The 15,586-nt window shown below is 36.8% G+C and overlaps 1 protein-coding gene across 1 annotated transcript in view; it reads left to right on the top strand.

Annotated features, from left to right (window-relative positions):
• The window catches only part of ME1 (malic enzyme 1), a 194,282-nt gene that overhangs the window by 75,896 nt on the left and 102,800 nt on the right, over window positions 1-15,586 (top strand). Inside the window, exons 4-5 of the mRNA XM_030315911.1 lie at window positions 6,789-6,864; window positions 12,598-12,759. Of these exons, the coding sequence (XP_030171771.1) occupies window positions 6,789-6,864; window positions 12,598-12,759 (238 nt within the window). The remainder of the gene's footprint in view (window positions 1-6,788; window positions 6,865-12,597; window positions 12,760-15,586) is intronic.

Raw genomic sequence — 15,586 nt, 5'->3', positions numbered from 1 at the left:
TTAGCCTCTACTACAAAGCTGTCATCATCAAGACAGCGTGGTATTGGCACAAAAACAGACACATAGACCAATGGAATAGAATAGAAACCCCAGAACTAGACCCACAAACGTATGGCCAACTAATCTTTGACAAAGCAGGAAAGAACATCCAATGGAAAAAAGACAGTCTCTTTAACAAATGGTGCTGGGAGAACTGGCAGCAACATGCAGAAGATTGAAACTAGACCACTTTCTCACACCATTCAGAAAAGTAAACTCAAAATGGATAAAGGACCTGAATGTGAGACAGGAAACCATCAAAACCCTAGAGGAGAAAGCAGGAAAAGACCTCTCTGACCTCAGCTTTAGCAATTTCTTACTTGACACATCCCCAAAGGCAAGGCAATTAAAAGCAAAAATGAACTACTGGGACCTTATGAAGATAACTTCTGCACAGCAAAGGAAACGATCAACAAAACTAAAAGGCAACCAACGGAATGGGAAAATATATTTGCAAATGACATATCGGACAAAGGGCTAGTATCCAAAATCTACAAAGAGGTCACCAAACTCCACACCCGAAAAACAAATAACCCAGTGAAGAAATGGGCAGAAAACATGAATAGAACTTCTCTAAAGAAGACATCCAGATGGCCAACAGGCACATGAAAAGATGTTCAACGTCGCTCCTCATCAGGGAAATACAAATCAAGACCACACTGAGATATCACCTCACACCAGTCAGAGTGGCCAAAATGAACAAATCAGGAGACTATAGATGCTGGAGAGGATGTGGAGAAACGGGAACCCTCTTGCACTGTTGGTGGGAATGCAAATTGGTGCAGCCGCTCTGGAAAACAGTGTGGAGCTTCCTCAAAAAATTAAAAATAGACCTACCCTATGACCCAGCAGTAGCACTGCTAGGAATTTATCCAAGGGATACAGGAGTACTGATGCATAGAGGCACTTGTACCCCAATGTTTATAGCAGCACTCTCAACAATAGCCAAATTATGGAAAGAGCCTAAATGTCCATCAACTGATGAATGGATAAAGAAATTGTGGTTTATATACACAATGGAGTACTATGTGGCAATGAGAAAGAATTTGTAGCAACATGGATGGAACTGGAGAGTGTTATGCTAAGTGAAATAAGCCATACAGAGAAAGACAGATACCATATGTTTTCATTCTTAGGTGGATCCTGAGAAACTTCACAGAAACCCATGCGGGAGGGGAAGGGAAATAAAAAGGAGGTTAGAGGGGGAGAGCGCCAAAGCATAAGAGACTCTTAAAAACTGAGAACAAACTGAGGGTTGATGGGGGGTGGGAGGCAGTGGGGGGTGGGTGATGGGTATTGAGGAGGGCACCTTTTGGGATGAGCACTGGGTGTTGTATGGAAATCAATTTAACAATAAACTTCATATATTGAAAAAATTTAAAAAAATAAAAATAAAAAAATAAAGACAATTAGCTCTAAAAAAAAATAAAAAAGAATACATCAATCTTTGAAGGGTTTTGCTCTGAAGAGAGGAGAGTAGAGGACAAAACCCAGTTTTTTCAGAAGATAGATAGTATTAAGGCAGGTTGTTATGCCAGTAAGAATGATCCAGTAGAGAAAGTGATGGTATAGCATAGAGATGGGATAATTGTAGGAATGAAGCCCTTGAAAAGCTGTGATGGAGTAGAATCTAGAGTGCATGTGAGAGGTTGGCCTTGGCAATAGGAAATTTCTTCCACTGTAACAGGAGGGAAGGCAGAAATTCAGAGCAACACAATGGATAAAATGTAGTCTTTTCAATAAATGGTGCTGGAACAACTGGACATCCACGTGCAAAAAGATGAATCTAGGCAGACTTTATATCTCTCACAAAGATTAACTTAAAATGGATCACAAACCTAAATGTAAAACATAAAACTATAAAACTCCTAGAAGATAACATAGGAGAAAATCTAGGTGACCTCAGTTATGGCAATGACTTTTTAGATACAACACCACAGGCACAATCCACTGAAAGAAATAATGGATGAGCTGTACTTCATTAAAATTTAAAATTTCTGCTTTCTTTTGCTTAAAAATTTTTTTAAAATGTTTATTCAATTTTGAGAGACAGAGTGCGAGCAGGGGAGGGGCAGAGAGAGAGAGGGAGACACAGAATCTGAAGCAGGCTCCAGGCTCTGAGCTGTCAACACAGAGATTGACATGGGGCTTGAGCTCATGGACCGCGAGATCATGACCTGAGCTGAAGTCGGACGCTCAACTGACTGAGCCACCCAAGCACCCCATAAAATTTCTGCTTGCTGAAAGATACTGTTGGGGTGACTGACTGGCTCAGTTGGTAGACTATGCAACTCTTGATCTTTGGGTGTGATTTTGAGCCCCACATTGGCAGTGAGTTTACTTAAAAAAAGACACTGTGATGAGAATGAAAAGACAAGCCACATATTTGGAAAAAATATTTGCAAGAGATATATCTGACAAAGGACATTATCCCAAAGATACAAATAACTCTTAAAAAATCAACCATAAGGAAACAACCCAATTTAATAATGGGCCAAAGACTTGACCGTCACCTCACCAAAGAAGATATATTAATGGCAAATAAGCATGTTAAGAGATACTCCACATTTCACATCATCAGGGAAATACAAACTAAAACAATAGTGAGCTACCACTACACGTTTATTAGAATGACAAAATCCGGAACACTGACAACACCCAAGTACTGGTCAGGATATAGAGCAATAGGAACTCTCATTCATTTCCGGTGGGAAGGCAAAACAATACAGCTACTTTGGAAGACAGTTTGTGAGTTCTTAAAACCTCCTCTTATCATACAATCCAGTAATTGCATTCCTGATATTTACCCAAAGGAATTAAAAACTTATGTCTGCACAAAAACCTGCACACAAAAGTTTTTAATAGCTTTATCATAATTGCCAGAACTTGGGAGCAACCAATATGTCCTTCAGTAGGTGGATGGGTAAACAAACTGTGGTATATTCAGACAATGGAATATTACTCAGTGTTAAAAAGAAATGAGCTATGAAGCCATGAAAAGACATGGAGGAACTTTTTACTAAGTGAAAGAAGCCGATCTGAAAAGACTATAAACTGTATGATTTCAGCTATATGACATTTTAGACAAGGGAAAACTTTGGAAACAGTAAAAAGATTAGTGGTGGCTGGGGGCTTGAGAGGGAAGGATAAATAGGTAGAACAGAGAGGACATTCAGAGCCGTGAATCTACTCTGTATGATACTACAATTGTGGCTACATATCACTGTAAATATGTCCAAACCCACAGAATGTACAACACTAAGAGTGAACCCTAATGGAAACTATGTACTCTGGGTGGCAATGATGTGTTAGTGTCCACTGTGGTGTGAAGGATGTTGTCGGTGGGGGGGTGGGGGTGAGGAGGCCGGTAGTCATGTGGAGGGGAGGCAGGAAGTTTATGAGAAATCTCTATAACTTCTGCCTAATTTTGCTGTGAACCTAAAACTGCTAAAAAAAAAAAATCTACTTTAAAAGATGCAGATGGGTTAGTGGAGTTTATATTAGAGAGATGAGGTAGTTTTCACCTTGTTGGATCTAAGAAGATTTGCTCATCAGCTGAGAGAGGGAGATGGGTGTAGGAGGTGAGGGGAAAAGAGAAAGTGTGAAATGGCCCTCTCAGAGACTGCTAAGTTGAATTTGCTAGGAAATCATAGTGGTAAATTTTGCAAAAGAAGAGTGCCAATTTGGGGCACCTGGCTGATTTAGTTGGATGAATGTACGGCTCTTGATCATGTGGTTGTGAGTTCAAGTCCCGTATTGCGTGTAGATATTACTCAAATAAATAAACTTAAAAAAAGTGCCAAATTGAGATTTCTGGCCATAAGTAGGAAGTGAATCTTAACAATGTTTTTAATTTTTATAACAGTACTTTAACCAACCAATAGCAGGAGGGATGTCTGTTACCTGGATTGTGGTCTTGAAATATCATTTTCTACCAGAAGAAAACAGGGATTCTTAAAGAAATGGCTCATGGGCCTTGGGCAGACCTTTTAGAGACAAAAAGGAACATTTTGTCATAACCAAGATCAAGGAAGCTGTCCAAAACTATAGTTATGTCAAAAGGACTCAGGCCAACATGAAGAGTCTTCCACTGACTAAGTATGGGACAATTTTAGTATCAATAAAGAAAGTAACTGTGATGGATTAAAACACATCAAATATGTTTAAATCCATGAGTTTATTTTGATCACACACACACACACACACACACACACACACACACACTTTAGTGGAAATTCTTGAAGGATTCTAGCAAATGGCCTCTTTATTTCAAAAACTGGTAAATAAAGGGGTGCGTAGGTGGCTCAGTCAGTTAAGCATCCAACTCATTTATTTTTTTATTATTTTTTTTTAATGTTTATTTTTGAGAGAGACAGAGCGTGAGCAGGGGAGGGGCAGAGAGGGAGAGAGAAACACAGAATCTGAAGCAGGTTCTAGGCTCCAAGCTATCAGCACAGAGCCCGGTGTGGGGCTTGAACTTCCAAAAGAGAGCTCGTGACCTGAGCCAAAGGTGGATGCTTGACCAACTGAGCCACTCAGGCACCCCTAAGCATCCAACTCTTGATCTTGATCTTGCTCAGGTCATGATCTGACGGTTTGTGAGATTGAGCCCCGCATTGGGCTTGGCACTGACAGTGCAGAATCTACTTGGGGTTCTCTTTCCCTCACCCTCTGCCCCTTGTCCACTAGTGCACGCATGCACGTGCGCGCGCGCACACACACACACGCACACTCTCTCTCTCTCTCAAAATAAATAAACATTAAAATAAAACTGGTAAGTAAAGAGGAAGAATCCAGCTTCTTTATCAGCTTTACCATTGGGTAACCAAACAATAGGTGTGGTGAAATTTCTCTTTAAAGAAGAGTTTCAGCAAATGAGGAATGATTGACAGAATTGGAATATTCCATTGTAATCCCTAATGAATTAATGAATTTAGATATTAAGCATTAGCAGCTGTGGCAATCACACAAAACACTGCAAGATACTGTAACTGAACCAATGTGAGTTTGCTCGTTTGTGCATCAGAAACTGCACTGGGTTAGGTTATCTCACAAAGTACTTTATTTGCAGCAAATAAGGAGATCATGGGGAATGGCTTCCAAAGCCATGACTCCTGAGCAAGGGTGGTTGGGTTTCTTTTGTTTAGAGTTAGGATGAGTATTTAGACAGGGCTCCCTTGTCATCATTGTATGTAGAGGCAAGCATAAGGTCATGCATGTGCCTTAAGGAAACATGTCTATACATACATTGTGTGTTATGTAAATGGAGCTTGTGCCTCCTCCCTGGGCAGAGATTCTAGTATTAGAACAAGATAAAGGTAGTTGTTGGTCACTCTGGAGGTCATTCCAGGATCCATCTGCTCAGGTGTGAGTCGGGTTAAATCCACACTAGTCTGGGTAGTCTGGGCCGGCTGGTCAGGATAGGCTCTGTTGCTCAAGAGAAAGTTTTACTTCCCATTTGCCTCAGTTAAGAGATAAGCGGGAAAGAAGAGGTAAGGAAAAATAGAGGACAAATGTCAGTGAGTACAAGCAGGTGGACAGGAAGGATCAAGTCTTAAGGTCTAGCTGGTGATAATACTATGCATCTTCTGATAACACCCAACTATGAAGTGTCTTATAAAAAATGGACACGAATCTCATTAAGCCTTTAAATTCAATTACCAATTTCTCAAGAAATACAGAAGAAAGAGTAATTTGTTAATCTATACCATAGGAATTTAATCAGCAAAATTCAGATTATGGGAAACTTTAGAAGACAAATTGTGTCTAGAGATGGCTTTTCATTTGGATGATAGGACTATAAGTTAAAGAAAAGAGACCATAAAAGTTGGGACAGTTGGTACTCTTAGGAGGGGAGGAGGGTTTTGATTGGGAGAAACATGTGGAGGGTTTCTGGGATGCCTGCAAGGCTCTCTCTGCTTAAATGCTATTATGTACAAGGGTGGTTGCCTTATAAAAATTCACTAAGCTGTACATTGGTTGTATCTGGCTCTCTGTATTTGAGTTACATTTAACAATACTAAAGTAAAGCTTTTAAATGAGATTAAGATATTGAAGTTCATTTTTAATTTTAATTTTCAGTTAGTTGTTAGGTTTTCATAGGAAATGGGAGGCAGGAGAGGCAGTGTTAAAGACTTCAATTGAGTCTTAACAGAGTTGAAAACAGCAACTAAGACTGCAAATCAAAGAATTGTAACTTGGGTATTTGAACTTAAAAAAAAAAAATCAAGTAAGTTTCACACAAAAGGAGTGCCCAGCATTCGTCAGTCACTCCAGCCAGTCAGTGACACCAGTCATTCCAATACAGGCTTTCATCTTCACACTGTGACTATGTAATCAAGTGGCGTGTATACTGAAAATGCCTGTTTACATATACTTCATCTTTTTCTAAGTGCTTTTATGTATATTATTTAATGAAAGCCTAAATAAATCTATGAGTGGAATTGATAATGCTATTTAATTCTCTGTATACAAAAGAGTGAATGCTTCTTTAATTACAAAATCTTAAAGAATATGTAATAAGAATGAACCTTTATTATTATAATCTACCTTTAATGTCAATACATTATTTAAGGTAATTTCTCCCTAATTTATAAGATTCCTAGCTTTTAAATGTGTAAGGAAATAATTTTCACTAGTTTGATAAAAATGGAGGTGTATCAAACAAATTTGAAAAAAATTTTAAATATTCATGGTAGTTTCACAAGTCTGAAGTAAATTAAAACTACCTTTTTTTTTTTTTCTGTCAGGGGTCTCTTTATTAGTATCCATGACCAAGGGCATATTGCTTCAGTTCTTAATGCGTGGCCAGAAGATGTCATCAAGGTAAGTTATCCAATTTTTCTACTATGGCAAATTTGTTCTTTTTTCTATCCTGTAACATGCTGACAATTTTCATGATATCAGATAGCATTCACTAGCTTTTCTAGTGAATGTCACCTAATTTATATTCCTTTAATTTTTGCATACTGGATTAATTTTATCCTGATACCATTTAGAGACTAAGTTTCCCCATTATTTTTATCTAAGTTCCTAGTATTTCTTTGTTTATTATAAATGATAAGTGTTGAATAAATGTTGAAGTTGCCTCTGAATTTCTTTAAGCAAAATCCTTTTTCACATTTGTTGGGTTTAATCATCCACTAAGAGGAACACAGGTACACAAAAAATCCATTTCCTTTACCATTTCCTTTACCATTGTGACCTTAAGTAGCTCATCTGACTTTCCTCTGTGAGTGAGCTAATGAAAATAAAATAAGAATAGTATCCAGCATTTAGTAGCTTTCAGTGCGAGACACTACCTGGATTAACTCTTACAATTATCACAATAATTCAGTGAGGAAAGGAAAGGGGAGTGTGCTCCACAGTAGTGCAGGGTGGCAGTTGGAAGGTGCATGCAGGCCTCAGAGCCCTTGCTCTTGGACATGGACCCTGTCACCTTCCTTGTCTCAGGAATGTGAGAAGTACTTGTCCCTGCCTTGGCTCTTGTTCGTCCGTCCTTCCTTCCTTCCTTCCTTCCTTCCTTCCTTCCTTCCTTCCTTCCTTCCACGTGCCAAGCACTTTGTGCTATGTTTTTGGAGTAAGAATGAACAAACTGATACTTTTTAGGGGTGCCAGAGGCACTTCAGCTGTGACTTCTTTTTTTAAAATTAATTAATTAATTATTTTTATTATCATTTAAAATAATCCAAGTTAGTTAGCATATAGTGCAACAATAATTTCAGGGGTAGATTCCTTGATGCCTCTTACCCATTTAGCCCATCCCCCCTCCCACAACCCCTCCAGTAACCCTCTGTTTGTTCTCCATATTTAAGAGTCTCTTATGTTTTGTCCCCCTCCCTGTTTTTATATTATTTTTGCTTCCCTTCCCTTGTGTTCATCTGTTCTGTGTCTTAAAGTCCTCATATGAGTGAAGTCATATGATTTTTGTCTTTCTCTGACTAATTTCACTTAGCATAATACCTTCCAGTTCCATCCACGTAGTTGCAAATGGCAAGATTTCATTCTTTCTGATTGCCGAGTGATACTCTGTTGTATATATAAATACCACATCTTCTTTATCCATTCATCCATCGTTGGACATTTGGGTTCTTTCCATACTTTGGCTATTGTCGATAATGCAGCTATGACTTCTGAAGCATCACCCCCTTACTGATCTTTCTTTTGAGCAGTCATGGCTAAAATTGATTCACTTTGCTCTTTGAGGTTTATACCAGGCAAACTTGTAAAGCAGAATGTTTTTCATGATTTCCAGTCTTCCCAATTTTTTTCACTTTTTTTTTTTTTAACCTAAGTTGCTTCCTTAGCTTTTCTCCCACAAGGTAAACTGCACTGTCCACAGATCCTGTCCTTAGGAACTACCCCCAAAATGTGTTAATTCTGTGAAGTATAAAATGTCTAAGAAGGACACTTACAATTTAACTGGAATCTAGAGAGAATTTTAAGAATGAGTCAATATAGAAAATAGTTCTAGGGTAGAGAGGGCTAATTAATATGGCTATTAATATTAATAATTAATATCCATATAATCATAACAGCTAGGCAATACAGTCACCTTTATGTTTTTCCTAGCTCATCTCTGAATATTCATCTTCATTAGTAGCCTACCTTTAGTCTTTCAACTCTTAATATTATATTAGGCCCTCACTGACATTCTTGATCTTAACTACACCTACTATTATTTTAAAAGTCTAGCATAGTATCTGACACAGAATAGGCACTTAAATGGCAGCTGTTTATATGTAATAGAATATTGAAGAATAAGATGTCGTCTCTACTGTATAGTTGAAGGCACACATAAAACAAAGGCAATCAATTATTAGACAATATGTACGTAAACTGGTATAAATTGTAAATTCCATATTCATTCAGAGGATAATGTCATTCAGAGAAGGCTGAAACAGTCAAATTGTTTTAGCAAAATTGGAACTTAGATTTAGCTTTGGATAATTACAAAGGGAAGAAGATCCTATCTTAGGAAGGGAAGAGATGCATGTAAATATCTGGTTCAGGAAGAGAATGGTGTATTTTTGTGCAGTAAGTGATTTGGATGCCCTGAACAAAGCTAAGTGTTAATGTTGAAATGTAGTGGAATTCAGATTTCAAATTATTATGAAAGTTCTTGAAATTCAGAAAGAGGTGTTTAGACTTGAAATAATAGAATGTCATATTTAAAGAAGGGGACTGGCTTTATGTAAGTAGTGCTTGAGGAAGGTGCATCAGAGAAGGAAGAAGAGGCAAGAGTGTTGCACCCAGGGTGACCATAGTAGAAAGGCCCTGGGGAAGGAAAAGAAGGAATGAAGACAAGACATATGGTGAGGGTGTCTGTGTGTGTGCCGGAGAACCCCCGCATGTTTCATACAGAGTTACTAGTCAGGTAATGCCCAGATAAAAATTGACAGAGTGGGATGAAGGTTGAATTTGTGAAATGCAGACATCACTGAGAGAATTGCAGTTGTCTTACTGAGATAATCCTGCTGTTGTGACTTCACTGTTGTATAGAAGACATCCAGCTGCTTGATTTTCCTTACGTGGGAGATAGAGTAGGTAAAAACAAAAGCCAAGGGAAGGTCAATATAATGATAAGCTGTGTAGATGGCAATTTTTTGTATTTCAGAGGGTTCCTTCACTATTAAGATCTACCTTTCAATGTTGAAATGTTTGCGAATTAATGCTCCAAATGTACATTTGTAACAAGGCACGTAAGCAGCTAAAATAGCAAATGCCTCAAAACATTTTAAAAATTACTCAAATAGCTATCACCTTTATAAATGTCCATGGCATATTTATATAATAAAATTAATAGCTCAGGATGAGAGAAGAGCTTAGGGAATAAAATTTATGAAGAAAAAGAACATTTTTCTTTGACTTTATATGTAAGACATAGATTTAGTTTAATTTAGATGTGCTGTAAAAAATAAATGGAAATACTATGTTATTTTCAACCTCTTCTTTTCTTTCGAGAGAGAGGGTGCAAGTGAGCAAGGGGTAGAGAGAGAGGGAGAGAAGTGGGACTCATGCTCACCCAAAGTGAGGCTCGAGCTCACCCACAGCAGGCCTCCAGCTCACCGGAAGCGGGACTCAGCTCATCCAATGCAGGGCTCAAACTCACAAACCGTGATTTCATGACTAAGGCAAAGTCAGATGCTTAACTGACTGAGCCACCCACGCATCTCTGGATGAAAATCACAAGTAGCAACTCCCTGGGTCTAAATATCTTTAATGAAACCTGGAAAGCATTATATACATTATTATTCAGATCATATCTAAGTTATATGACTATGTTGCTGTCCTAAAATATCTTCTGAAAATATGTAATTAAAAAAATTTTTTTAATCTTTATTTTGGGAGAGAGTGTGTGAGCAGGGGAGGAGCAGAGAGAGAGGGAGACAAGAATTTGAAGCAGGCTCCAGGCTCCGAGCTGTCAGCACAGAGCCGGATGTGGGGCTCGAACTCATGAACTGTGAGATCATAACCTGAGTCGAAGTCGGATGCTTGAAGAACTGAGCCATCCAGGCGCCCCATATTCTGAAAATATTTTTAAAATATATGCAGGCCAACTGGCTTTACCTGTTTAAAGGACACATTTATAAAAATATACATTATCAGCGATAGATAAAAGTACCTCTGTTTATGATAGTATGATAAATAGAACAATCTCAAATATGTGTTTGAAGTATTTGGACTTTGGAAATTTGGTTTTAATTTAAAAAGCAAAGTTACCATTTTCTGCAGTATTTGTTTATCTTTCTTATCTTAAATCAGAGCCAGCTAACCCAGTGATATCAAGTTGCCTTCTTCAAAACAGCATAACCTATTGACCCTTTGCGATTAGACATGGAAAATTTGACAAAGATCATGTCTTTATGGGATATGCAAAAATAATTTTCACCCACTTCTCAAATGTATTTATTTTTAGGGCAGTTCTTTAAGAGCTGCATAATATAGGTGAACAGAAATGTAAAAAGATCTCAAAAGTATATTTAAAATTTTTTTTCAGTTTATTTATTTATTTTGAGAGCACAAGTAGGGGAAGGGCAGAGAAAGGGGGAGAGTCTCAAGCAGACACTGTGCTGTCAGCATAGAGTCCTGTGTGGGGCTCGAACTCACAAAACTGGGATCATGATCTGAGCAGAGAAATCAGTCAGATGTTCAACTGATTGAGCCACCCAGGTGCCCCTCAAAAGTATATTTTAAAATATGTTCTGCACTATAGCATAGTGGAAAAACATTGTACTAGAGGTTAACATACCTGGTTTCTGGCTCTTTGGTATTAACCAGGTAAATACCTCAGGCAGATGATTTCAGTTCTCTGATCTTAATTTCCTAATCTATAATATAAGAGGGATGGACTAAATATATTCTAAATTCCCCTTCAAAAATACTATGACTCTGTAAAACTCTTGATGATAATAGTATTGATAGCTACAATTTGTTGAGGATTTGTAATATACTAGGAACTATGGTTAAGTACTTTGCATATCATTTTATTGAATCATAGATTTATTCAATTAACTAATGTTTATTCATTGTATACTATGTGCCAAATGCTGTGCTTGGTGCTGGTGCACAGTAGTGAACAAAACAGTGGGATCCTATTTTTATGCACCTCTTCTGTAAAGTATCTTTATTCTTCCCATTTTACAAATAAGAAACAGAAAATTTAATTTGTCCATTTATTTAAGGTCAAATGACTGACATTTTCCCAAGGCTCCATGGAAATAATGAGTATAGCAGTTTATAGAAAATCTAATAAATTGTGTCTCATGAGATTGGTTTTGCTTAAATTCATATAATGGCCATGAGTCACAGAACAAGGATGTTAGATGTGTTAATTTCACACAGATTTCAAATAAATTAGAAATAAAATCTCCTCATGATTAAAATGTATGACTCCTAGATATTCAAGGTGATTGGAAAGAAATACACAAAATTCATTGAGTCTAGTGGAAGATTACCAGGTAAAAGAAGTAGCAGACTGGACTTGGCATATTTCAAAAATGGTAGAACAATATCCAGTGGTTAGGTTGCTAATGAGGATAGTTCAACATTGCTCTGAAAGTAGGATGTGTGAAAATTGCTGTGAAAATGGTGCCAAGATGCATAAAGTAAACATCAAAGCATTTGGAGGATACTTAGCAGTCATGCATTATTTAACTAGGGCACTCCCAAAATCATGCTCAAAGTGGATGGTACTGGTTTCAAAGCTTCTCTCAGTTTCACTTTGAGCTCCTAATTCCCTGTGTCTTCCCACTCACCACAAAAGTTATTTGACTCTTTATGTGCATATCGTCTCTTCTCTCTTCACTAACCAATTAATCGTATATATGTATTTTTTAAAAAATAGTTTAAAAATACATATCAACTTTATTTCTTCCCTCCACTCTTCCACACTTAAGATCATATAAAATCTCTTACATGTATATTCAATTTATGGTTTTTGATAGCTTAATATTTCATTACATAAGTAGAGACTTCTACTTCAGAAGTAGCGACCAGGAACTGTGCCCCTGGATTTTCAAACATCTATTAATAGATACTTTTTTTTTTCTTTTCTAGGCTATTGTGGTGACTGATGGAGAGCGTATTCTTGGCTTGGGAGACCTTGGCTGTAATGGAATGGGCATCCCTGTGGGCAAGCTGGCACTGTATACAGCCTGTGGAGGGATGAATCCTCAAGAATGTCTGCCTGTTATTCTGGATGTGGGAACAGAAAATGAGGTAAACAATTTAAGTCTATAAGACAGATGAATACCTTAAAATATAGCACCAATTCTTGCGTTTTGAGCTTTTTTCAAGAACTTCATGAAATTCATTCTTTTCTGTCTAGTTCTCCCTCCCTCCTCAAACTCTTCCCCTAAGTCTTATAAGAAAATTATTCTTTCTCTTTTCCCTTTTTCTTCCCCTTCTCTATAACAAGATTAATCCTTTACTAGCTCTTTAGTGTTTAGTATCCTTTGATGAACATTCACACCACTATTCTACAGAGTATATGTTTTACTTTAGGAGATCATAGTTACTTTTTAAAATTATTGATTCCATACTATGCAGGAACTAATCCCAAAGGATTTACTAAGTTTAATCAGTGTGAAATGTAGTTTTAAAAGTCTGTTTAAACCTGTAGTAGATGATTTGGAATTTAGTGTTTCTCATTCCTGGATCAGTATTTTAGAATCTTAAAGTTGTATATCAGTACACATTTTTGTTCATCCTTTGTTGCTAATAGTTAGATTCATTTATAGTGATACATACTAGAAATTAAAGGTAGAATATGTACAGTTTTTATAGTTGTTTTCTTCCCTTCTAAAGCAATTGACCCATTAGTAATATATTAGCTTGAACAGTTTTTATATTCATGAATAGAGAAAGTTATAATTTTTAACTTCCTATATATGTGAATGTTCATTTAACCTTTTATAAAGGAAATATTTTTGTTTTAAGTTTTATTTATTTATTTTGAGAGAGAGAGAAAGAGAGAGAGCACAAGCAGGAGAAGGGCAGAAAGAGAGAGGGAGAGAGAGAATCCCAAGCAGGCTCTGTGCTGTCAGTGTGGGAGATTGCCCAAAGCTGACTTTCAGGCTTGATAGTTCACTAAAAGGACTCAGATCTCACTGAAAGCTATTATAGTCACAATATAATGTATTATAGAGACAGGATATAGATTAAAATCAGTGAAAGGAAGAGATGCATAAGACAGAGTCTCAGGGTTCCAAATGTGAAGATTCTATTTTCCTTTCTGTGGAGTCAGGACAAGTTACCCTGTGGTATTAATGTGTGAGATTGATATGTAACCCCCACTGTTCAGAGTTTTTATTTGGGCTCTATTACCTAGACATGATTGATTGATTGATTGCCCCTGTGAACTCGGGCACCTGTTCGATTACATTTGGACCAAAGTCGCCCACCCCAAGTCACATGGTAATTTTTTCTGGTGTGGTCAGTCTCCACCTTGTGACAGTTAGTTGGGGCTCCTAGGCTGTTAAGTAAAATGGTCAGGCTCTATCCAAAATGGTTGAATGCTTGTGAATCATGTCACAGATTTATGTAAACAATAGACAAAAATATAAGAGACAAACACACAAAAGGAAAAATAGGTCTAAATTTTAATGTTAAATTAAGTAGAATTCAGTTTTAAACTCATATAAGATTATGGATTTGATCATTCAAACTTTTAAGGAAATGTAGCTCCTGTACTCTATAAAATGTTCCAGAGTATATTAAAATTCATAGCTTCACATTTCATTTTGAAAGGAACATAACCTTGATATCCAAACCTGGTAAAAAAGAAAAATAGCACATAACAAGAAACTGATAATTTGGCTCATGTTTACCCATGTTCCTACCTTTACCACTTTCTAGGTGTGTACTCTTGAAAAAGTTACTGAACTCTTCAGTGCTTCAGTTTCCTTCATAAAATGAGTACCTGCTTATAGAGTTACCACAATTTAATACTCTTAGAGTGTTTATGATTGTGATTAACATTTTGTAAGTACTTATTAAATGTTAGTTTTATGAATATAGATGCAGGAACAAAAATCTTTCATAAAATACTGGCAAACTGAATCCTGCAGAATACTTTTAATGTCAAAAATTATTCAAACTATTAGCAACATCATAATCCATGGTGCTATATTAGAGGAATTCCTTTAAAGTTATCAAGACACTTGTTATCACTGTTCTCTTTGATTATTCAGAAAGTACTAGCCTTTGCAATAAGACAAGAAAAACAAAGGTGATAGTTTCCTGGAAAAGACACAGTTTTCATTATTTATAGGTAATATGTTTATTGATGAAAACCAAGAAAATCAAGTAAAAATTATCATGACCAAATTAGAGCCATCAGAAAAGTGATTGCTTGTAAAATAAATATTTTCTTTTAATGTTTGTTTATTTTTGAGACAGAGAGAGACAGAGTATGAGTGTGGGAGGGGCAGAGGGAGAGGGAGACACAGAATCCAAAGCAGGCTACAGGCTCCAAGCTGGCAGCACAGAGCCCAATGCGAGGCTTGAACTCATGGACCATGAGATCATGACCTGAGCCAAAGTCAGACGCTTGACTGACTGAGCCCCCCAGGCGCCCCATGCTTATAAAGTAAATGTTAAAACTCAACAGCTTTTCTAAGTATCTGTAATAACTAATCAACAAAAATTGTTCCATTTGCAATAGCAACAATGTTTATTCTGCTAATGTTATATGGTATTCAAAATTTTAAGCAAAGAAATAGTGATACTTGATTTGGTTCATCAGAAGAATGATTATTTTTAAGTATACATCTGTCTTCTTTTTTTCCAAAAACTAATAGAGGTATGTTTTATTTATTAAGCAGAATATATTTTGTTTTTTAGTTAACTTTTTCATAATTTTATTCACTTTTGGGACACGTATCAACTGTATTTTGTTAACAATAAAGCACTTATATATCAGGAAGAATCGAAGCCATTTAGATTCTAGATTAACTTTTCTGTTGCTTAAAATAGATGGAAATGCTCCAACACATGATTTTATTTTTCTGTTAGCTATTGAAGTTCAAAATCTGTTAGTAACATT

Source organism: Lynx canadensis, chromosome B2, assembly GCF_007474595.2.
Source record: "Lynx canadensis isolate LIC74 chromosome B2, mLynCan4.pri.v2, whole genome shotgun sequence".
Lineage (NCBI taxonomy): Eukaryota > Metazoa > Chordata > Mammalia > Carnivora > Felidae > Lynx > Lynx canadensis.
This window is presented reverse-complemented; position numbering and strand designations above follow the sequence as displayed.